At 41.4% G+C, this 23,688-nt stretch overlaps 1 protein-coding gene across 1 annotated transcript in view; it reads right to left on the bottom strand.

The window, feature by feature from the left end:
- The window catches only part of LOC133424606 (voltage-dependent calcium channel subunit alpha-2/delta-1-like), a 237,407-nt gene that overhangs the window by 22,325 nt on the left and 191,394 nt on the right, over positions 1-23,688 (bottom strand). The window contains exons 25-32 of the mRNA XM_061715302.1: positions 19,519-19,603; positions 19,370-19,432; positions 15,069-15,217; positions 14,915-14,986; positions 11,208-11,275; positions 11,086-11,124; positions 10,932-11,003; positions 1,475-1,627 (exon numbers count right to left, since the gene is read on the bottom strand). Coding sequence (XP_061571286.1) covers positions 1,475-1,627; positions 10,932-11,003; positions 11,086-11,124; positions 11,208-11,275; positions 14,915-14,986; positions 15,069-15,217; positions 19,370-19,432; positions 19,519-19,603 — 701 coding nt within the window. The remainder of the gene's footprint in view (positions 1-1,474; positions 1,628-10,931; positions 11,004-11,085; positions 11,125-11,207; positions 11,276-14,914; positions 14,987-15,068; positions 15,218-19,369; positions 19,433-19,518; positions 19,604-23,688) is intronic.

The following is a 23,688-nucleotide window of genomic DNA, read 5'->3' as shown; positions in this document are numbered from 1 at the left end:
CGGCGCGCCGTTTTGAGCTGAACATTTGTTGGACGCCCTGCTTCTATTTTCTTCCTGCCGCTCGCGTTGAAAGCCGGTTGAAAGCGCTGTAGGAAACAGTCATGGATGAGGAACGGCTGATCCAGTTAGTTGAAATGAGAAGTTATCTCTATGATTCCTCCTAATTTCACTACAAAAACCTCAATAAAGTGGCAGCTGCTGGAGGGAGATGGACAGAGAGTTTGATGTCACGCAGTGCGACGCGATAGTCGGACGCTCTCATGCAGTTACACGGTGTTATAGTTGTGGGCGTGGTTTGCATTTTGGTTACGTAACGAAAATGCGCAAATCTGAACGGCTCGTAGATCCACATCCTACTGGACGGCTCATCGGGCGGCTGTACAGACACTGCAGAATTTGGTTGCTTTCCTCCTTCTCTGAGTTGGCAGGCTGAGGGGAGACCACTTTATAGACGTTAAAGCAAGAAAAAACGTGTTTTTCATAATAGGTCCCCTTTAACTAGAACTTAAAATTTGATTGACACAAATTAAAGTTCAATTGAAACACGTGGGAAAAACACCTAACCTTTTAAGTGATGTGTTATCATGTGTAATGGCATTTTTAGGTTAGAAATAAGAACATTTCTTGGTAAAATTTCTTGGAAAGATCCTTAGTTTTTTTTGAGTGAAGGCGGTTGAAGACCCCTGGTTTACAGCATCTAAGTCTAAGCCAGGGGTCGGCAACCCAAAATGTTGAAAGAGCCATATTGGACCAAAAACACAAAAAACAGATATGTCTGGAGCCGCAAAAAATGAAAAGTCTTGTATCAGCCTTAGAATGAAGACAACACATGCTGCATGTAGCTATATTAGTTATAACTGGGGGAAGATTTTTTTTTTCATTATGCACTTCGAGAGAAAAGTCGAAATGTTGAGAAAAAAGTCGAAATTTCGCGAAAAAAGTTGAAATGTCAAGATTAATGTTGAAGTACAATCTTGAGACAAAAGTCGAAATGTCTAGAAAAAAGTCGAAATGTCGAGAAAAGTCGAAATATTGAGATTAAAAAGGAAAGGAAAAAGGAAGAAAAAAAAGGAAAAAAAGAAGAAAAAAAGGAAGAAAAAGAGAAGAAAAAAAGGAAAAAAAGGGAAAAAAAGAAGAAAGAAAAAAGAAACAAAGGTAAAAAAAAGGTCAATCATTTTTAAAAAGCTCCAGGAGCCACTAGGGCGGCGCTAAAGAGCCGCATGCGGCTCTAGAGCCGCGGGTTGCCGACCCCTAGTCTAAGCGATTGCCCAATGGATGTTGCTTTACATTGATTATGTGGTTTGTTTTTGTATTGTCCTGTCACATATGTTAACTGCACACGCACTGATGCTGATGCTTTTACACAAATCAAGTTCCTAACGGATAAATAAAGTTATTTGATTGATTAATTGATTGAAAGGAGATATGCAAAGGTGTGAACACGACCCGGCGGCCTGCAGCGCGGGGAACTCACCACGTAGACGGAGCGCGGCCCGGCCGCCGTCTTGCTCTCCCTCTTGGGGTCGCACAGCGACTGGTAGTCGTAGGTGCTCTTGGAGGTGAACAGGGTCGCGTTGACCAGCGTCCTCATGAGGACCGAGTCGATGACGCCGTAGAAATCCCCGATCTGGTGTCGGAGGAGAGGAGGGTTCATGACACCAATTTCACAAAGCAGAAACACGAATCCAGACAGAAACTTAAAGACTGGAGGCCCGGAGGAAAACTCCACCAGGCTGCTCGTGACCTCCCGGCTTCACGGGGGGAACGCGTTGACTAACAAAGACCCATTCACAGATTTCTGAACACTACATGAGCAAATAACCTCTTTTGGATGCAGCTGATTGGGTTCTCCTCCGTACGAGCTTGAAGGAACATCCTTACGCCTATTATTAGATGGAATGGAGTCTAAACTGTCATTGAACTGATTGAAATATACTTCCATCAATCCCCAAAGGGACATTACGTTTGCGCAGTGGAAATTACTTGGCAAAATATGTATAACAAAGTAAAAAAACATGTGAAAATGGGATAAACATGAGGTGAAAAGATGTGGCTGAAAACTCCAGATGTCATCACAAATACATCAGTGTTCTCTGTTGCACGGCAACGACTGAAGCGATGACATCACAGCAGGTAACGTGGGTGAACTCTCTCAGGAGGCAGCTTGAAGGCAAACTTAAGATGCAGCAGTTGAACATCTGGGGTGCAGAGGAGCTCCTTCATATTCATGCAGGGTTGGACTATCAGTCCTGCACCGCTGCTGCTGTCCGTCTCAAGTCTTTAGTCCTTCTGTATTGTTTTGAACGTCTCCTGCTCTATAAGTCTTTTTTTTTGGGATTGTTTCTGGTCTAATCATCGTAAACTCGTCGTCGTGGTCGCCCATTCTGACAAATGTTAATAAATGTGCCAGGAGAAAATCCTCCAGGCATAACGGCATCTAAACCGCCGCGGAAAAACGTTTCAAAAATCTGTTTCAATAACAACAAAACTCTTCAAACAGTTCAAACAGTTCAGGATCAAAACTAGAGGAACTGAAGAAGTTTTAAGCGAGAAAAGAATATGACTTTGCAGCAAAGAGACGATGCATGTTAGAAATTCAGGTCGATCGAATAACATCAAAATAAATAGCTACTTTTAGCATTGGATAGTGTGGATATAGTCCCTACATACAAACCCAGGTCATTTGGATTTTCTAAGGCTACGTTCACACTGCAGCTCCCAAGTGACCCAAATCCGATTTTTTGCTCATATGTGACTCAGATCCGATTTGTTTATGACAGTGTGAACAGCACAAGTCACATGGAATCTGATCTTTTCAAATCAGATTCAGGTCACTTCCATATGTGGTTCTAAATCGGATACAGGTCTGATGTTTTGCAATGCGACCGCAGTGTGAACAGGCAGGTCGGAATTAATGCGACTTTGACGTCACACGCAGAGCCCCGAGCCGCGGGGGAGACACGGGAGACGGCGGGGGTCCCTCCGGGCCGCACCCGCCTCTCCTCCTCTCCTCCGCCTCTCCTCCTCTCCCCCTCCGCCTCTCCTCCTCTCCGCCTCTCCTCCTCTCCTCCTCCTCCTCTCCTCCTCCTCCTCTCCTCCTCCTCCTCTCCTCCGCGCTCACCTTTTTCACCTACGACCTCAGATCAGACGAGACAACCCGCTGAATTTAAGCATTACTAAATAAAGAAGCTAAGGATTCAAATCAGCGAAGCGGTCGTGGTCGCATAACCTGCCCGTTTTACAGCGAGCTGGGCCGTGTGTTAGGTGAAAAACCCAGCTGAACGCCGGAGAGCAGAGCTGACACTCCGAGGAGCGGAGCTAGAGCCCTGCCCGGGACTATTTTCTTCATCCCGCTCCCGCCCGCTCCCGCTGCATTTGCGCCCGCAGTGTTTACATCCACTCCCGCCCGCTCCCGCAAAACTCTGAGAATTCATGCCCGCACAATGATAAAGATGCAAGAGAAACGTCCTTGACAAATCTATCTGATTTAATGTTAACATGATAATTGTGGAGCTTGATGGATAATTGCGTGCCTGTGAACTGCAGTTCACAGGCGCCTGTTGGATGCAAATCCATGTCATCATCCCACGCTTCTGCGCATGCGGGTCAGTTCAGGGCCGCGATGCGTTCACACTCGAGTCGGATATAGGACACATTTTAAAAGATAATGTGAACAGCCACACAAAAAAATCGGATATGGGAAAAAATCGGAATTGAGCATTAAGGACTGCAGTGTGAACGTAGCCTAAGTGTACAAAAAGCCCATAAAAAGAGTCACCGTGTTGGTAGACCACTTCTGTGGAAACAACCAGAAATGACTCCAGCTTTCAAGGTCTGATGAGGTTTAGCTGAAAAGCCTCCCTTTGTCGGCTTCCTGTAAAGTCCAGATCGAATTTAACATTTTCTTCATTTTTCATGACATATCTCTGTGTAAGATCTGCTAAGATTGGCATCGCCCACAAAAGCGTACACTCTTCACCGTCTAATAAAAGACCTGGGCTTGTTTCCACTCTGGAACGCTCCTCAAACATCTCTCTTATAATTTTCACATTATGACAGCTCAGCTGGTTGCAGAGAAACCCGAACAAGGACGATGGGCTTCAGCGCGATACGATTAACGCGAGTCTCTAGTCTATCTGTATTGTTTTGAATGTCTCCGGCTCTACAGGTCTTTTTTTGGGGATTGTTTTCTGGTCTTATCGTCGTAAATTCGTCGTCGTGGTCGCCCATTCTAACAAATGTTAAGAAATGTGCCAGAACGTGCCAGGAGAAAATCCTCCAGGCAGAACGGCATCTAAACCACCGCGGAAAAACGTTTCAAAAATCAGTTTCAACAACAAAAATTTCAAGTTCAAACAGCTCAGGATCCAAACTAAAAGAACTGAAGAAGTTTTAAGTGAGAAAAGAATATTTATGTTACAAATCTGGGTCGAACCAGCGATGTCAATAGCTACTTTTAGCGTTGGACAAAACTCAAAAACTGCCATTTCATCTGAGTGATAGTGTGGATATGGTCCCTACATACAAACCCAGGTCATTTGGATTTTCTAAGTGTACAAAAAGCGCTTAAAAAGAACTGTTTCTCCAAGTCTACGTGTTGGTAGACGTCAAACAGAGTTCCAGTTCTGCAGAAACAACCAGAACAGACTTCAGCTTTCAAGGTCTGATGAGGATTAGCTAAACGGACTCACTTCGTCGGCTTCCTGTAAAGTCCGGATCGAATTTAAGATTTTCATTATTTTTCATGACATATCTCTGTGTAAGATCTGCTAAGATTGGCATCGCCAACAAAAAGCGTACACTCTTCACCGTCTAATAAAAGACCTGGGCTTGTTTCCACTCTGGAACGCTTCTTCAAACATCTCTCTCTTATAATTTTTACGTTATGACGGCTCAGCTGGTTGCAGAGAAACCCGAACGAGGACGACGGGCTTCAGCACGATGCACGATTAACGCGGCCCACCAGGCGGTCGTAAATTTCTGCCGGGGGGGGAAGTAGTTTGTCCCGGCATCTCTGAGGTGTGACATGACCGAAGTGTTAAAGCACTCGTGTATCCAGGTGGGAGCGCGGCTCATACAGTAAGTATCATGTTGCCCACGTGCTCCGACGCATGTGCAGGCACTTTAGGAAATGCAAACTATCCTTTTCCTTCCACTTTGTAAGGTCACTGTTAACAAGCGGCCCCGCGGATACCCATTCCTCTCTCTTGCCAAAGGACATATAAATCTTCCAATCTATAAGGTAAAAGGAGCCGTCTCCTCTTTCCCCGAGCAGCAACACAAATAATGAATTAACAGTCAGAGCCCCACTGGCTGCAGACTCCCCGAGGGTTTTCGGAGTAAGGGAAGGAATGAGCCGGAGAGAAAGACATTAAGAGGGACGCTCGCAGAGGGAGAGGAACTCTGCTCTTGTAGGAAATATGATTGAGGGCGCGCAGCCTTTTCCAAACAAGTTTCCTGGGTTTTAGTGCTGCTGCCAAACATCAGAAGGGCAGCTGATTTATCCAGCGCGCAACCAGCCCTGATTGGGACGGAGTTCGCAGCCCGATGAAAAAAACATTTACTCGGATGACATCAGGGGCCCGCCGTCGGACAACGGGGGGGTGGAGGTGTGTATGTTTTCTGGGGCTGAGGTTTGTGTGTGTAGGAAACAGGAAATGATGGGTCAAATTGTGCTTCAGAGACTTCATTAGTTTAATTTTTGTTAGCGTTCTGAATGGCAAATTGAGGCCAAATGAAGATTTACTGCAGATTTTACTGATTAAGATTATGTTTGAGTTGTTTGAGAGAAGCTGGGTCTTGTTTGGGATGTGGAGAGAGCCGGGACTCCTGTGGGAGGTTTCAGTGGGAGGTGTGGGTTCGAGCGGCATCCACATGAATGACAGGACCGCCGTTTCCCCAGCTGAGTGTCAACGGCGAAGCTTCTTCACGCAGACGGACTTCCTGCCGGATGTGTTCGTTTCCAAAAGGCCCACATGGTTTTGAAAGTCTTTGATGAAGGGAATGACGGACATGTTTGTGCAATATGAGCTACAAAAAAATACAAATATGCATAAAAACATGGCCATCAGAGCCTTTAAGCCAGTGATTCTCAACCGGGGGTCCGCGGACCCCTAGTGGTCCGGGGTGGAACTGCAAGGGGTCTGGGGGTGCGTGATAATAAAATATATATTTTTTATTATTAATTATGTATAAAGGTATATATTATTATATATCAGCTAGTAGATTATTATTTTACTCAGATGTGGCTGAGAACTTTGTGGAGGGTATGGATGCTGATAATATAATGTAAAGGTTTTCATTCATTTTCATTTATATTGGCCCTGTGTCTGATGATTATCTGGAAATATATGTTGTTTATTTATTTATTTACAGAGGTGTCAAGTAACAAAGTACAAATACTATGTTACCTTACTTAAGTAAAAATTTTGGTTATCTATACTCTATACAATTATTTTTCAGACGTCTTTTTACTTTTACTCCTTACATTTTCACGCAATTATCTGTACTTTTTACTCCTTACATTTTAAAAACAGCCTCGTTACTCTATTTCATTTCAGCCTTTAAATAAAAACTATCCAGTTAAATTGCTCCATCCGGATAGAGTGAATTTGGTTGTGGTTGTTTCAGATGTTCTTGTCCAGTTTTGTTCTTACATCCGTTCCCTCAGATTCCTGCAACTAAACTTGGATGTACATTCCAATAAAGGTTAGGATAAATGATAACATGCCTCTGAAGTTTGACTTTTTGCACCATTACAATACTTATAGGCAACTAGTCATCATATCTCCTGCTCTCTGAAACACATGTTAATGCTCAATAGTACACATATATGGTTCTTTAATATATTTGCATTATACTAAGATACATTCATTTTCAATGGCTTTTGTCCTTAATGGCGTTTTCCCCCTTACATTACTTTTACTTTTATACTTTAAGTAGTTTTGAAACCAGTACTTTTATACTTTTACTTGAGTAAAAAACTTGAGTTGATACTTCAACTTCTACAGGAGTATTTTTAAACTCTAGTATCTATACTTCTACCTGAGTAATGAATGTGAATACTTTTGACACCTCTGTTTATTTATTATTTTATGTCTGGTTTTTTGGAGTTTTTTTTTTTTTTTTTTACTTCTTGTTTTTGTTTCTCTTTTCTGTTTGACTGTATGGTCCTGTTATAATGATAAAAACCTAATAAAAAGACTTGTGGCCGAGACCTTTATCTAGCCAAACTACAGAGTGTCACATGACCTTCTTTTACTCTTTACAAGTGTAATTCGTTGTATTTTAATAAGAATACTTGCACCTGACACTGTTGATACAAACGTAACATGATCTATATCCTCCTGGTTTCAGTGGAAATACGCCATTTAGTTCTTTAAAATGCTTTTATTGTGAAATATTTGCAGGAAGCTGTTGGGGGAACGTTCATTAACATGCAAAGTTCAAGTTATCGCTCGAAACTGCAATAATGTTAAAAAAACAAAAAACAAATAAGAACACGATAAGTACAGTAACACAAATAAGAAGAAAAAAAGAAGTAGACGACGATGGCTCGTATTGAACAGACTGAACCACCGGAAAAGAAAAAGAAAACAGACGTCAAAAACAGATTTTACAAAGAAGAATATATAATGTTGGATTAACAGCCACTGATTCGGGGCTAACTTGAACTTTGCAGGGGTCCAGGACCCCAAAAAGGCTGAGAGCCACTGCTTTAATCACCTCCTGAGGTAATCCTCGGGTCCAGGACGAGGTTCAGGAGCGGGAGAATAAAAGCTCTGGCAGAAACCAGCAAGAGAACCCTGAGGTATCTTTATCTGTCAGAAGGTGCTTCGTTCTCGCCAGAAAGACGACGTGTTGTTTTTAGACTGTAGACTTTGGAAAACGATCACCGGATGATATTAAACAATAAGCCGTGACTGCTGCGGCGTGCTTCTGTAAAATAGTAATATTATCCACAGATAAGTTAAAAACCCCCCAGGGACTGGAGACGTGCAGCCTGAGGCCAAACAGGTAGTGCAGAAGCCTGCAGTTCCTTCACTGACCACTGGGGGGCAGCTCCAAAAGCAAGTTGATCTCCCAACTTTACAGCAAATCAAATCAAATCAAACTTATTTATATAGCGCTTTTGAAATGCAACACAAAGTGCTTTACAAAAAGCATTAAATAAACATAAAACTTATTAAAAAAAAAAGTACAAAAAATAAAACTTATTAAAAAAAATAAGTACAAGAATTATTAATAATAAAAACTTCTGTTTTGTCCTGGTTGGGTTGTAGAAAGTTCTCTGTCATCCATGACTTTATATCTAAAATACAGTTTAGAAGGGTATAAATTGGTGATATACAGTTGTGTATCGTCAGCATAACTATGAAAATTGATACCGTGCCTCCTGATAACGTCCCCAAGCGGAAGCATATATAAATTAAAAAGTATTGGGCCTAAAATCGAAGCCCGCACTTGATTTTATAGGTTCTTGAGGAGCATGTATCCATACTTACAAACGTTTTTGAGGTAGGAGCTGAACCAGTTTAGGACAGTACCAGAGAGTACCAGGTTTCTGCGTATATTTAACAAAGTGAGGTGATCTACTGTATTGAAAGCAGCACTTCCAACAGAAATAAACATTTACAGCCTGGTTAACAAAAGGTTTGGGTTTTAGAACTTTGATTTCATGACAACTGTAGGGGGGGGGTTCATACTTCATAAGGTAAAATTATGTCAACCCATATTTCTGCATAAAAAGACTTTTAGCTTGCAAAGCCATTGGCTAGATTTCTGAGCTGGGAACAAGGCCTAACGGTTTGTGCTGTTTATCGCCCTGGCGACCAGTTTTGGGGTTGGCCTGGAGGAAATCAGGGGAAATCAGGAGTTAAGCTCAGCAAAGCAGCCTGAACCAAACGGCCATGGCTAACCAAGAGACTGCAGGTGGACTGACTCTAACGGGCTGACTTCCACCTCCTGCATCAGACGGGTCGACCGGTTGATGGAGGATCCTTTAAAAACCCTTCCATGTAGAGTATTAATGAATTACTATTAACTGTAACCATCATTGACTAGTATAAGCCAGTGGTCGGCAACCCAAAATGTTGAAAGAGCCATATTGGACCAAAAACACAAAAAACAAATATGTCTGGAGCCGCAAATGAATGAAAATGAAAAGTCTTGTATAAGCCTTAGAATGAAGGCAAATGACGAAAGGCGAAATGTCAAGAAAAAAGTCGAAATGTCAAGAAAAAAGTCGAAATGTTGAGAAAAAAGTCAAAATTTCGAGAAAAAAGTCAAAATGTCGAGAAAAAAGTTGAAATGTTGAGAAAAAAGTCAAAATGTAGAGAAAGAAAGAAAAGAAGGAAAAAAAGAAAAAAGGAAAAAAAGAAGAAAAAAAGAGAAAAAAGGAAAAAAAGAAAAAAAAATAAGAAAAAAAGGAAAAAAAAGGTCAAACATTTTTGAAAAAACTCCAGGAGCCACTAAGGCGGCGCTAAAGAGCCGCATGCGGCTCTAGAGCCGCGGGTTGCCGACCCCTGGTATAAGCTAATCCAGCCAACTTGTAAGGCTGAGCAGTATGAGGAGAAAGATTTCAAAGGAACTTTTCAGAAACTTCTGGGTGACGGCAAAGCAGGTTCGTGCAGTTCTTTTTATAATGTCTATTATCTACAGAAGTCAACACCGAATGCATCCTTGACAAAGTGGAAGGAGCAAGAATACATTCCACGATTTCAACTGTATTTGAGAACATGAGAAAGATGTGGATTGGCATGGGACCACTGATACCCCTTTTCCACCAAACCGGTTCCAGGGCTGGTTCTGATTCTGGTTCTGGGCCAGTGCTCATTTTGGAACCAGGTTTTCTGTTTCCACTGACAAAGAACTGGCTCCGGGCCAGAAAAACCGGTCTCAAGAGTTCCGGTTCCGGAGTTATTAAGACCAACGGCAATAGCAAGACTGGGAGACAGAGACATTTTCAAATAAGAATGAATCTGGATGCAGCAAAGCATCATGGGTCTGAGGAGGAGACAACCTGTCTTTTAGAGATGTGTCCACGGAGGAGTTACGGGGACCAAGTCCAGTTAGAGCAGATACCTTGTTGTAGCTCAACTTTCACGCAAACGCAGCGATGTAGAACCAGCTCTGAAACCGGTTTGGTGGAAAAGGGGTATCTGTCTTACACCAGGGGCTGACACATGAGCTCTCATGATACGCTGCCCCCGTGTGGTCTGGAGTGGGATTGTTACAGTCAATGCGTTTACAAGGGAAGTTTAATTCCTCTTTAATTCAGAATTAAAATTAAATCCGATTTAAAATGATTAAAACTTACCATGTAAACACCCATTCCGAATGAAACTTAAGTGGCTGGTTTATTCCGATTTTAAATCCGAATAGAATAATTCTGCGATCATGTATACACTCATTCCTCTTTAAATTAATTCGAAAAATTGAGAGATTTTCAAAGTTGTAGCGGCTAAGTGTGTTTTTCTTCCGGTAGACGTAACTTCCGGTCCGCCCCCCTATCCAATCAGAACCTTCCCAACCCCCAGACCTTAAGAGGAACTGGATAAAGCCGATCAAACGTGTTTTCCATGTGAACCTCAATTCGGAATTACTATTTCCATGTAAACTCGAAGGAAAATAGTTTAATTCTGAATTATTTAATTCGGAATAATTAATTCAGAATTAAAAAACATCATGTAACCGTGGCCATTGTGTCTTTAATCGTGGCTGCAGAGTTGCTCATTTGAAAAGGCATCAGTGGTATTTTTCATGCAGTGTTTGTTTATTATTTATTCAGCTGTTTAGTGAATAGACAAAAAGTGCAGCGATGGACTGCTTTGAATCCTCTGGAGTTGAACTTCTGAGTGCCTGAAGTTTTCCTTCATGAGCCAAACAGAAACCCACTTTAAAAGAAGCTCCAGTCGGGTGGAGAAGCTCACCTTAGTTATGTACTCGTCTTGGTTGGACATCACCAGGAATCCCCCGTCATCCACAATGACGCAGTCGATGTACTGAAATAACACCCAAACGATGAAGCAGATGTTTGTTCGCCCTGATTCTGACTAATGACGAGCATAAAGTTAAACGGCTCACCTTGTTGTTCCTCGTGCAGCCGCAGATCTCATCATTGCACTTCAAACACAGGAGAGCAGGGCGATAAAAAGTTATGGGTCGGGCCTTTGCCTTTGTGAGCCGCACAGATAAAATCTACTCACATTCATCCTCCTGGTGGTGTTGATGAAGCTCTCCATCCAGTCGTTGACGTCCAACTGCACTCCGACCACTGCGATCAAACACAAGAGCCAGTCAGACGTCACGCCGGACCTCTGCCTCAACTCTACACTCAGAACCGGCCAAGGCCAAACTTGGCCGAGGATCACAGGCGAGGGGACGACGTCATGTGCGGTTTGTGCACTTTGAGAGTGTAAATGAGATGTAGAGCTGTAAAAATGAGCGTGTTTTTTTTTTTTTTTGATATATGTTTTTATTTGCAGACTCTTTCCACAATACAGAGCAAAACAGATTTTTTTTCCTCCCTCTCCCCATCCCTCCCCTCACAGTTATCGTCATTAATTTTCCCTTGGGAATAGCAAAAAAATAAAAAATAAGATAAATAAATAATAATAAAAATTAAAAAATAATAAATAAAAATAAAAAGATAGTAATATACTGTAGTAGAGGTGTAACAATATATCGTGCCACGAAATTTCTCGATACAAAAACGTCACGAAACGTGTCATGGAGGTGACAAAGTGTATCGTGATATTGTGTTATTAATACTAATCTATTGTGTTGACTAGAACGGCGCATCCAACCACGCGTGGCGACCGCGCCTCGACCCGTGGACCAAAATCTTCCTCCGCTCAGAAGAAACTAGTACCGTTTTGGTCCCGATCACGGGACTCTTGGGGGTTTTGAGCTCTGAACTTTTAAGTCTGGTGTGGAGTTAAGCCTTACCTTATTAAATTAAACCTTTTTGGGGTCGTGAGTAGGATAAACACGGGAAAACTTCTTCCGAGTTGGAGTGTACTTTAATGTCCCTCAACAGTGTAGGATTTTAGAACATCAACACAGCACCTAGTGCCGTACTGTGGCGTATCACTCCGCCCAATCTAAAACAGACTAATCACTACAGATAAACTGACTAGTGTCATTATAGTCCCTGATTTACATCAGAATATAAAGAATATATTTATAAAATAATGACCCCTGAACATATAAGGTGAGCATGAATCAATCTGTTTTATGATGTAAAATTGTATGTATTTATTTATTTTTATTTATTTATTTAATTTTAGTTGTTAAATTTCTGGAAAAGAAAGAAGTCAAATCATACATGAGAGAAACTATTCAGTTTGTGGCAAAATATTTGTACTTGTATGAAACTGAAGATGCATAATGCAAACCTGACATTTACTTTTAGTTCAGTTTGTGGAAAATGGTTGGCCTGGCTTTCTCTTTAAAACTTAAACAGTTATAAAGCATTACAAACTGTAACAATAGGGCAAATGCACAGTATTGTTTTGTATTTTGTGTCTTTCAAATAAAAGACCATTTTTTCCAGTCATATGTTCCTCATTCAAGGTTGTTAAAAAAATACTGTTATAATATCATATCGTTATCGTGACCTCAATATTGTGTATCGTATCGTGAGATTAGTGTATCGTTACACCCCTATAATATAGTGACATAACAAAAAAGTAGTAGTAGTAGTGCAATGAATGTAAACTTAAATAAGAAAATAAAATGAAATGTGTTATCTAGAGATTAATAATTAGTTCTTAAATCAATAATTAGCAATTCCAGTAATAGTCACAAGCTATACTAGTAAACACTTGAGTCGGAATGTTGTCATATATCACCCCCAGAGTTATATACCAATGTTAGTAATTAGGCTGTTACTATTCTTAGTGATAGAAAAACAAGAAACAACGAAAAACAAAGACATCAGCTCAGTCCTTTGGAAGTACTCTCAAATTTTCAAAATAAGACATAAATGGTTGCCAGCTCGAGAAGAACCTTTCTAATGAACCTCTAATTGTAAACTTTATTTTTTCCAATTTTAAGAAATCCATAATGTCTTTGAGCCATAAGGCAATAGAAGGAGGCTTTGGGGATTTCCACCCCAACAATATTCAAAATGAGCGTGTTTTTTGAGATATGGTATGTTGTGATTAAAAAATACAAGTTGACTGGAGAGAGTAAGTTGTTGATTTGGCCTTCATACACCTCCAGATTCAGACCGGGAGTTTTAGATAGGACCTTTGAAGAGTGGAGAGATAAGGGAATAACAGCTATATCTACACTCACAGACAAACAACATTTTAAATCTTTTGGACAACTTAAAAAAGAAAAAAGAGTATGGATTGGAAGATGACGATTTATACAGATATTTACAAATGAGACACGTTTATGACACAGAAATTAAGAAGGACATCTCACATGATGTGATTGAGGTGTTGACAGGTGCTTATAAGCAAATTCCTTTAAGAATTGTCTCCAAACTGTATAGAGGGAATGCACATGATGTCACAGATGCGACTTCACAGCGGGTTACGCCCACTGAGTGTCAGAAAGACTGAGTGTCAGAAAGACTGAGTGACAGAAAGACTGAGTGGCAGCGTAAACTTTCAGTTTGAGCAACTGGAAAACATCTAAAATGGGAAAGAGCTGTTGTGCGATCGACTGTACTCATAGATTTAGCAAGAAATCTGAGTTATCGTTTTACAGACTGACGAAAAATAAGCTTAAGAGAGACAAATGGATCGCTGCAATTCACAGAAACAACTGGATTCCAGGCACCGAAACGTGGATTTGCGGTTCCCATTTTGTATCAGGTAATGTTGGATTTTTGGGTAGCTAACGTTAAACGGTCAAATCATAAAGTTCAGTGTCCTCATCACTTTAATTTCTACAACAAATCCTGCCTTGAAGTCGGACCAAGCGTCAAGACTTTTGTAAGCCTTCAAGCTTTGCTTCGTGTATTTCCCCGGTGTAGAAATTAAGTACATATAAATATCAGGAAACTGGATTGGTGGCCAAATATTAATGTCCATGGACCACTGGTTCTTGGTAACTGTACCAAATATTAATGTCCATGGACCACTGGTTCTTGGTAACTGTACCAAATATTAATGTCCATGGACCACTGGTTCTTGGTAACTGTACGGGTCACTGTCAAGTCCAACTGCCTTTAATTTAAGCCCATAATCAGATGTTATCCCGTCTTCTCCACTAGTTGCAGATGTTTTTGCAACTCAATGAGAGTAAGGGGGCTGGTCCAGTGGAGAAGTGACGTCAATGCAGACCCTCTATAGAGGTTTACTTAAGCAAAAGGGAAAAAATACAATGTACATAAAAGCGAAATGGGCAAAATAAACAGAGTTGTCAGAGGGGGGATTGACACTCCATGAATAAGACCCAACACACCTCAACCAGCTCCAATAGATGGAGGGAATTTGTTTTTTTATTACTCCAAAAATTGCATTCATTTTTGAATAATGCACCTGGCCTTATTGGTTTGCTGATGTGCTTGAGCTTTTTCTTTTGAATTTCATTTATGAAACACACTTCACCAATAAAAATGTGGACTTCAAATCTTCTCTTCTTAGTGTATTCAATTGATTAGTCATGCACTGCAATTTTGTAATGTCCTAGAATTCTAATTCTTTATTTGGGGACCTTTAGCAGATATGAGATTAAAATGTGATTAATTAGATCAATTAATTATAAATCCTGTAATGAATTAGATTCATTTTTTTTAATTGCCTGACAGCACTAATTGATGTATACCTGTTTTTGTTGTTGTTTTTCTATTATGTCTGAAAATTGAAAAATAAAATTAAAAAAAATAAATAAGAGTGTGTGTTTATGCGGAGGGTTGCCGGGTGAAGGCCGAGTTAACCGGGCGACTGCTGCTTACCAGCTGGCTTGAGCTCGATGCCGTCGATCATGATGTTCACAGCTTTACTCACCAGGATCAAGTCTTCACTCACTGCCAGAATATGGAGGGAAAATATCAGTCTTTATTCCGAGTGAGCGGAAAGAGACACATTCAGAGCATTTTAAAGAGAAACCTGGCTCGTAGTAGCTGTTGTTGTCCCTCGGCTCCCTCTCTTTGTCGCTGTACGGCGTCGGAGTGAAGATGTACAGATTATTGTCCAAACTTCGCTTGTAGAAACTCGACTCGTATGTTTCTGCTTCTCCCTTCCAGTTCAGCCCGGCGCTGTTGGACACACAATAACAACATCGTTGGGATGGATCTCCTAACGAAAGCAAACCCCGGCCCTGACACCTTCAGCACCGAAAAAAAGGCCTGTTTAATCGCACTTTATGTATTTATGTTGAATCCATTTCCGTTGCCAGGCTTCCAGCTGATGTTATTGTTTATGCATTATTGCCCCGAGATGATCCTGCTCGTTTTTACGACCTCGCCGTCCCTGAGGATGTTTTCCTTGTGGTGCTTCTTTAAAAGGAACCCTGGCTATTAAGACATGTAGGTCTTAAAAGATAAATGTTGGTATCAATTATAACAATGTGAACAGTCTTCGTTTTTATAAAATTTGAAAATATAATTTAACTCGTAGGTCGCCATTGTTGTTTACATTCTGGGTAGTACGTCACACGGTGGCACCTGCTAACCCCCGTACACTGTTTTGACACCCAGAAACAGATGAAAACACAGCTAAACAGGTGACGGCGCACCAGAATCACAGATCAAAACACAGCTAAACATTAAGGTGACGGCGCACCTACAAAAAAGTTAAAAAAAAAAAAAAAAAGTGCTGCACCATACAGCATGAACTATAAAAACACCATAAAACTCAGATAGACTAACCGACCACACGTTTCAACTAGCAGATAGCCGATGCTACAATAAAAACCCCAGCCAGATCTGGTGTCATTAAATTAAATAAAGATGTTCTTGCCTATTTGAAGCGAAGTCTGCGCCTCCCGTTTCGTCAAAGTCCCGGGCCAGTCCCCTCAGCCTCTGGTCTGTCATCAGCACCGAGGCCGGTTTTGGGGGGGGCAGGGGTGGGCTATGCCCACCCAAACGTGCATATTGCCCACCGGCGTCTCCATCCCGGCGGCGGCGAGAGCGGATGGCGGTGCGCTGCAGGCTCTAAAGCCCCGGCTACGCAGGTAGCCTACGGCGTAGGCTACGCCGTCTACGCAGGACCCGTCTACGCCGGACCTTAATGCACTGGTAAGATGCGCACGACATTGATCATTTTTGCAGATCTCCCGTGCATCACAGAACTTTGATCCAGTTTGCCTGAACCGAGACGTCTTATGGGCTCCCTCGTCAGCCTCCACGGCCGGGAGATGCTGCTCATCTATGTTTTAGATACCTGTCCCAGTTAAACTAACGCGGCTTATCTTCCCAGAGCCACCGCTCTACGTCATCGCCCCCAGAATGCATTGCGCAGGTAAAACATGGCGCCTCCCGCAGGTCAAAATATGTGATAAACATTGTAGATTTTTAAAGCAATTAGATTATTTTATGTGTTTCTAACAACATATTTTAGTATAAGAGAACAATTGTGGCTAATTAGGGACTACATGTCTTAATAGCCAGGGTTCCTTTTAAGATCTTGAGACCAAAGATCGCCTGAAATAGTCATATTCATTGAAAAGAGCCTCAAGACAAACTAAGAAAGTATTTAAATATATATACAGTACAGACCAAAAGTCTGGACACACTTCCCCATTTGTTTGAATGAGAAGGTGTGTCCAAACTTTTGCTCTGCACTGTATATATGACGTTTATTTTTAATTGAATCAAGTAAGAAAAAGCAACCGGGGCGAGAATAGTGGAATATCAGTGCTTATTAGGTAAACTTGGAGTTCTCAAGACCGGTCTTGGTCTTGAGACCACTTTTTTATGGTCTTGTCTCGGTCTCTCCAGGTCTCGGATCATTAAGATGCTGTTTCACCAAGGAGACAGAATCTGGTGATCAGCAGTTCTTCTCCTCTTGTTAATGTACAGTTTTGTAAACTATTTGTATTTTACATTTGATTTAATGTTTTGGTGCATCTGCATGTGTCTGTATTTAATTACAGTTTAGTGTTTATAACGGCCTTGTTTGAATACATTTTTTTTAATTTTTTTTTTTATTTATTGGTTTATTTGACAGGGACAATGCACATCAATAAAACATTGCTGTAAATGTGCCAGAGTTAGCCAAGAGGCTATTTTTCATCTGTAGTCCCTGGACAGATGTAAGAATACAGAAAAGTACAGAAAGGTACAGAAAGTACAGAAAAGTACAGAAGTACAGTATTAATCAGAGTATTAATCAACCATTTCTTTAAATGAGCTCTAAATAAACTGTATGTGTCCAGTTCTCTGATAGTTGCAGGGACGGAGTTCCATTCTAGTGCAGCTTTATCAGAGAATGCAGACTGACTGAAAGCACCTTTTCTGAGTGGAATAATACAATCCCCTCTTGCTGCACCTCTTGTGAACCGATCAGCAGTTGTTCTAATGTTGACATATGAATAATATTTGCATATTGTTGTGATTGATTAAGCATCAGGTCCATTTTAGTGATACTGATATACGGTGTAATCTGATTACTATAATGGTTAATCATATAAATTCAATCTTTAATATTTAAAATTCAGGTTTCATCTCCAAATTCAGTCCAATTTAAATCAGTAACATTTACTATTCATTCCTTTTCTGAGGTGGAGGGGGGTGTTGGAGCTGGTTATTCTGCTAGAGGACTTTGGGACTAGTTAGTAGTCGTGTCAATCCTTAAAAGCACTGGAGTCAATCCTCCAATAGTGTAGAAATAGCGGTAGTGCAGTCGCCACACAGATCTGATCTCAGCTGATGGATGAAAACATTTATAGTGAGTTCAACATCATCATCCACTTCTCTGTGTTATTGAGCTGCAGTTGAATACAAGCTCATATGGAAACTAGCTGAACCAGGATGGAGCTGATGTTCTACAATCACGCAGGATCAGGACATTAAAAGGTTTGTATTTGGTCTCGGTCTGGAACTGAACTAGTCTTGGTGTTGATTCTCTCTGGTCTTGGTCTGGGTTTAGGTTGTCTTGACTACAAGTCTACTATTAGGAGTAACATGGTTGGGTGTGAGAATCTGAGCTGGTATTTTACCACAGTTCCACTGAGGAAACAGGTTTCTCACTATAATATTTATTTGGGGGTTGATAAATGTTTCAAATCCAGCACAGGGACTCTGTCACCTTGGATGAACGAGGAACTCCTGACTGATGAGAAAAGACTTCTAAAAAAGGACCGTTAGTCGGTCTGATTGATGCAAATTAAATCTCTGAAGAAAAAGAAAGAAGAAAAAGCGAAATGCAGCTGATGGACTTCAGTAAATGAAGTGGAAACTGTCTCATAGTCGGATGAAACTTGTGATGAATGAGAGCTGCGTTTGAGCAACTTTCCCCTAAAAGGATTGACCAAGGAACTGATGGATAACTTACAAATTTATGAATGCATAAGACTTAATGACGTTCACAGGTTCGGGCTTATTTCACTTTTTTCCCTACTGGGAAGACTTTGCATATTTTAGGTAGATAAAAACACCACAGCGCCTGTCACGTAAAACAATAAATGTAATAAATTTACCACAGACGGGGGGGGGTTGCTGCCTGGGTTTGGTTGATGTCATGTTTCAAATATCATCCGGAAATGCCTGACTGTGCCTTTAATCTAAAGAAACATTGAAAAGAAGGATGATTTCTCTATCAAATTAATGAGCGGTGATGCTTGCTATGTTGATTTGGGTATTCATTTAATTGGTGATTTGATTATTTAAGGATGAAGGAAACATGTAGACTGCACCTTTATTTTTTTCTTTCTTATTTCTTGAGGAATCTTTGTTATCCCCATGGAGGATTTGTTTTACTGGCAGTCTTATCTCTTACTTCTTGCTTTTATTTCATTACTTTAAATAATCTTTTTGAGGGTAGGCAATGAATAAGCTTTGCTTCAGCCTACAACTTTTTCGGTCTAGATGTTATTTGTATATTGGAAACTTTTTGTAATGTTTTCTTTGAATAGTGTATTCGTTTCCTTGTTGTCATTTTTATTCTTGACCGAAATTGCATATTGAAAATGAAGATTTAAAGTTTCAAGTGTCTGAATTTGATGTTTTCTTCGAACTATCTGTTAAATTTGCAATACTTTTTCACCTTTTTCATGTTTTAATGTTTTGTGGGCATTCCTCCTTTTTTTATACGCCTGTTTTGAGACTCCCGAAGTCCGACAAGAGTGGCTGTGTTTGAAGAACTGATAAGAGCAAGTTTAATCCCCTGAGCTGGACTGCAGCATGACTCTGGATCAGATAACCCGCTGCTCCTAATGCCACTTCCCTTCACCATCATTACTCACATACCTCTTGGGGTAAACTCGCGTTATCCCTCCATCAGTGGCAACGAATCGGGCAGCGACTCCATCCCTGACGACGGAGAAAACAAAGCAATAAGGAAAGACTGCGGGAAAGTGTTTCCTGCGTGCCTGACGTTTCCTCGTCATCTTACTTACGGCAACTCGGTCTCCTTCCAGATCTTAATCAGGTCGGAGGTGATGCCGGCGTCCAGGAGCAGCCGGTTCACCAGTTCCACGTTACCTGAGGGGGAAAACGAATACGAACCGGTCAGAGAGGAAAAAGCAGCGCCGCCACCACGACGGCGGCGGCCGGAGCGTCTGCTGCTTCGTAGGTTTCACAGAAAACCTCCACAATCTGCTCAACTATGCACCAAGAATTTCTGTGGTCGATCTGCAGCCCGCAAGTTATGGGAGCATGAAAATAAAAAAGGATATTTAAGTCAAGAAAAGGGAGAAAAGGAAACCACAAGCAGTGATCATTTGCGTCCGAGCAGATCTGCAGCAACAGCGGCTGTCAGTTGTCTGGCTTCGGCCGCGACTCCCAGGGATATTAAAAACACCAAATCTAGCAGACACTAATCAGGATGATCAGTTCAGCTCCGTGAAACCTGAACTCAAACATTCAACACTGGACCAGAACTGGAAACTTCTTCTGGTAACTTTTCACCAGCGCTGCCTGGAGATGATGCTAAATTACTGACAATCGGGGGGAAACGTGATTATAAAGAGTCTTTTTACCACCTCTGGAAAGCAACTAGAGAATACTTCTCTTGTAATAGATGTTATATAAATAAAATTGAATTTAATTAAATCCCAAGATACGAGTAAAACCAAACTACAACATAAATCTGTTTATTATATCGCCCCCTATTGGCCGATTGCTTTCAAATTGATAGTTTTTTTTTTAAAGGGGACCTATTATGGCATCTAATACCTATTATAAACAGGCCTTGAATGTCTTAAAAACAAGATTTTGATTGTTTTTGCTAAATAAATTAGAAATTCAGCCTCTAAACCATGTCTTTATCTTCCCATTCTCTAACCTCATTATCTATGCGGGATTCTGAGTGGGCGGGGCTATGATAATGAGGCTCTGTGCTGATTGGCTGCCTGAATGACGCAATACACCGCTACGAAAAAATGGCGGAAGCTCCGGCTGGCGGAGTTACCGTGTCCTAACTGCATGTGATGCGAGTGAGTGTCAGCGACAAAATCAATTCAATTGCTTTATTTTTCTATTGGACTGTCCTAACTGGCCGCGAGCGACGCAGTGCGCCGTTTTGAGCTGAACATTTGTTGGACGTCCTGCTTCTATTTTCTTCCTGTCGCTCGCGTAAAGCCGGTTGAAAGTGCTGTAGGAAACAGTCATGATGAGGAACGGCTGATCCAGTTAGTTGAAATGAGAAGTTATCTCTATGATTCCTCCTCATTTCACTACAAAAACCTCAATAAAGTGGCAGCTGCTGGAGGGAGATGGACAGAGAGCGTCCGATGTCACGCAGTGCTACGATAGTCGGACGCTCATGCAGTTACACAGTGTTTAGTTGTGGGCGTGGTTTGCATTTTGGTTACGTAACGAAAATGAGCAGAATCTTATTGGCTCATAGAAGCCACATGACACTGGACGGCTCATCCGGGCGGCTGTACAGACACTGCAGAATTTGGTTGCTTTCCTCCTTCTCTGAGTTGGCAGGCTGAGGGGAGACCACTTTATATATGTTAAAGCAAGAGAAAACTTATTTTTCATAATAGGTCCCCTTTAAACTTAACCAGCCACATCTTTTTTATTCATTTATTTATTCAAATCTTTATTTTAGCAGGTGAAAGTTTCAGAACCAATTCTCATCCACAAACGGGTTCTGGTTTATATGAGCGTAGCAACATTTTAGCTCAAGTGGAGTTTTAAACTTACCAGAAGATGTAATTTAACCAAATCTGAAGCTTTCAAAGAATATTTCCAAGGTTTTATTTATTTTTGACAATTGAAGGTGGCAGAATTTTAAAATTAGCTAAATTTTGAAAGGGGTCGTGTCCGATCAGAACTTTATAAACGCCAGATTGAACTGAACCAACTGTTTTCAGAAACTGGCATGATAAGGATTTTGAATTATTAGGTTATAACTGAATTTTAACTATTCTGGACTAACTTTATTACAAACTTTTCCCCGGCATGAGTAACAATACTTTAAACTTTCACTTTTTTAAATTCAGGGACATTTTTAATGGTGGACACTGGTGGGAATGGCTGGATTTGATTCAGGAGCTTGAAAGGATTGTTGCTCTGAACCACACAGGTCTCGGGACGCGAGCCAAAACGTAAATCTTATTGTAGCACGGAGTAATTGTCAGAGATCTCGGGGGGGTCCCGCGTTCCTCCAGCAGGTTTGGTGGCTGTGCAGGTCAGAGTCGTCGCCGCTCAGACGCTTTTAGGTGAATAAACGTTTGAAATAATCAGACGTATACGTCCAAGATGAATAAAAGTGCGCTGCTCCACTTTAAATGAAATGCGAGCGAAGCTGAAGCGACGTAATTGAAGCCGTCTGAGAGATAATAATCTGCAGAAATGTCGATCTTTGAAGAAAAAGATTGCGTCTTAAAACCAGACAGAGTCTTAAAAACGACAGCGAGGCAGTCAAGTGTGCGCCGTAAAGACCCGCCGACCGTCGGCCGTGCGCCGGCGTAGCTGCTGAGGTGGTAGATGGAGAAGGGAAAAAAAAAAAAAGCTTTAGCAGACGTCCGACAAGACCACATGACAAAAATAACAGGCGATAAAAGCCGCTCGCCCGGTTTTTTCGCTCCATGCCCGCCTCTTTGAACCCTCAGAAGACCCGCTCCAGTCCATTAACATCCAGGCTCGTCCACACCCCCCCAACCTTTGTGACACGCCACACACATCAGAGAAAACAGCTGGTGTAATGCTTGAGCCCCCCCCACCCCAGCCCCGCCAGTGGTTTTCATTAGGGAGCCTTTATTGAAGGCAGCCCAGGAATTCCTAATGTACTTCTTCTTCGCCACTACAGTGGCTTAACCACGTAAAGCGTGTAACGACGCCCCGGCCGCCCGGTGCTCCACACGGGCAAATCCTCTCCTCCCTCCGGGCTCTCCGCGGAGTCCATTAAACTAGCACCTAATAACGGTGAAAGTAATATTTCAATTGGGTGAAAACTTTTATTGGATTGATCACGTCGAGGTGTTTGAAGTGAGGCCTTAAATGCAAACCATCAAATCGTACCAGGGAACGCAATAAAAGGAGTGCTTTTATACCCACCGGGGGAGCGCTGGCCCGGCTCCGTACCCCCAGCGAGCGACTGATTCATATCAGCCAGAGAGTATGAGGGAAGGCGGGGATGTTAATGCGTTGGTCAGATGTCAGGGGGAATGTCCACCGGACCCCGAGTCCTGCTTTTATTGCTCCGCTTGCACTCTGGGCTTGACGTGTCCTGCTCTTTCTCACAAACACACAGTAATTGGATGAGGTCGAGCGGCAGTGGGTGGGGTGTGGAAGGCGTATTACTGGTAAATACTGAGTGTGCGTGTGTCACATCTGAGCCGACGCGCTTCACACATGTGCAGCCAGGCATGTGATGGGCCGACTGCGTTCGCTTTAGGGCTGCAGCTATCAAATATTTTAGTAATCGAGTATTCTACTGAAAATTCCATCGATTAATCGAGTAATTGGATAAAAAATATTTTTGTTTAGTTAAAGAGCAATTATAATTATACATAAGATGTTAGATGTTAATTGACATTACTAAGACTTAATTATATAATACAGTAGGTTCATGGCTGTGCATTTAAAAACTCTGAACTTACGCCAGTCGACCAAATTCACTGCCTTCACTCAAAAAACTAAGGATCTTACCAAGAAATGTTCTTATTTCTAACCCAAAAATGCCATTACACCTGATAACACACATCATTTAAAAGGTTAGGTGTTTTTCCCACGTGTTTCAATTGAACTTTCATTTGTGTCAAGCACATTTTAAGTTCTAGTTAAGTTTTAAGTTAAAGTCTTGATAAGATTGAGTTTTGGCACATTAGGCACCAGCGCAACTTGATGTTTTATCCATCAAAGACTACAGAGCTAAAATTGAAAACTACCCAGTTAGCTTCAAAACATAACCTGTTTAATACAAGATGTAAGCTCTATCATAAATATAATATAACTATGACATAAATATAATATCTAAGTATATAAACATACAAAGACAACATGACAAAATAGCAGAACACACACAGCTGCTGATCTTTGAACACAGTCTTCACTTTTATACCTCAAATAAACCATTTCTTTATATTTCTTCTTAAATTGTTTTATGTTTGTAC

Source organism: Cololabis saira, chromosome 23, assembly GCF_033807715.1.
Source record: "Cololabis saira isolate AMF1-May2022 chromosome 23, fColSai1.1, whole genome shotgun sequence".
NCBI classification, from domain to species: Eukaryota; Metazoa; Chordata; class Actinopteri; order Beloniformes; family Belonidae; genus Cololabis; species Cololabis saira.
Note: the sequence above shows the minus strand (reverse complement) of the source record. Positions and strands in the feature narration are given on the sequence as shown.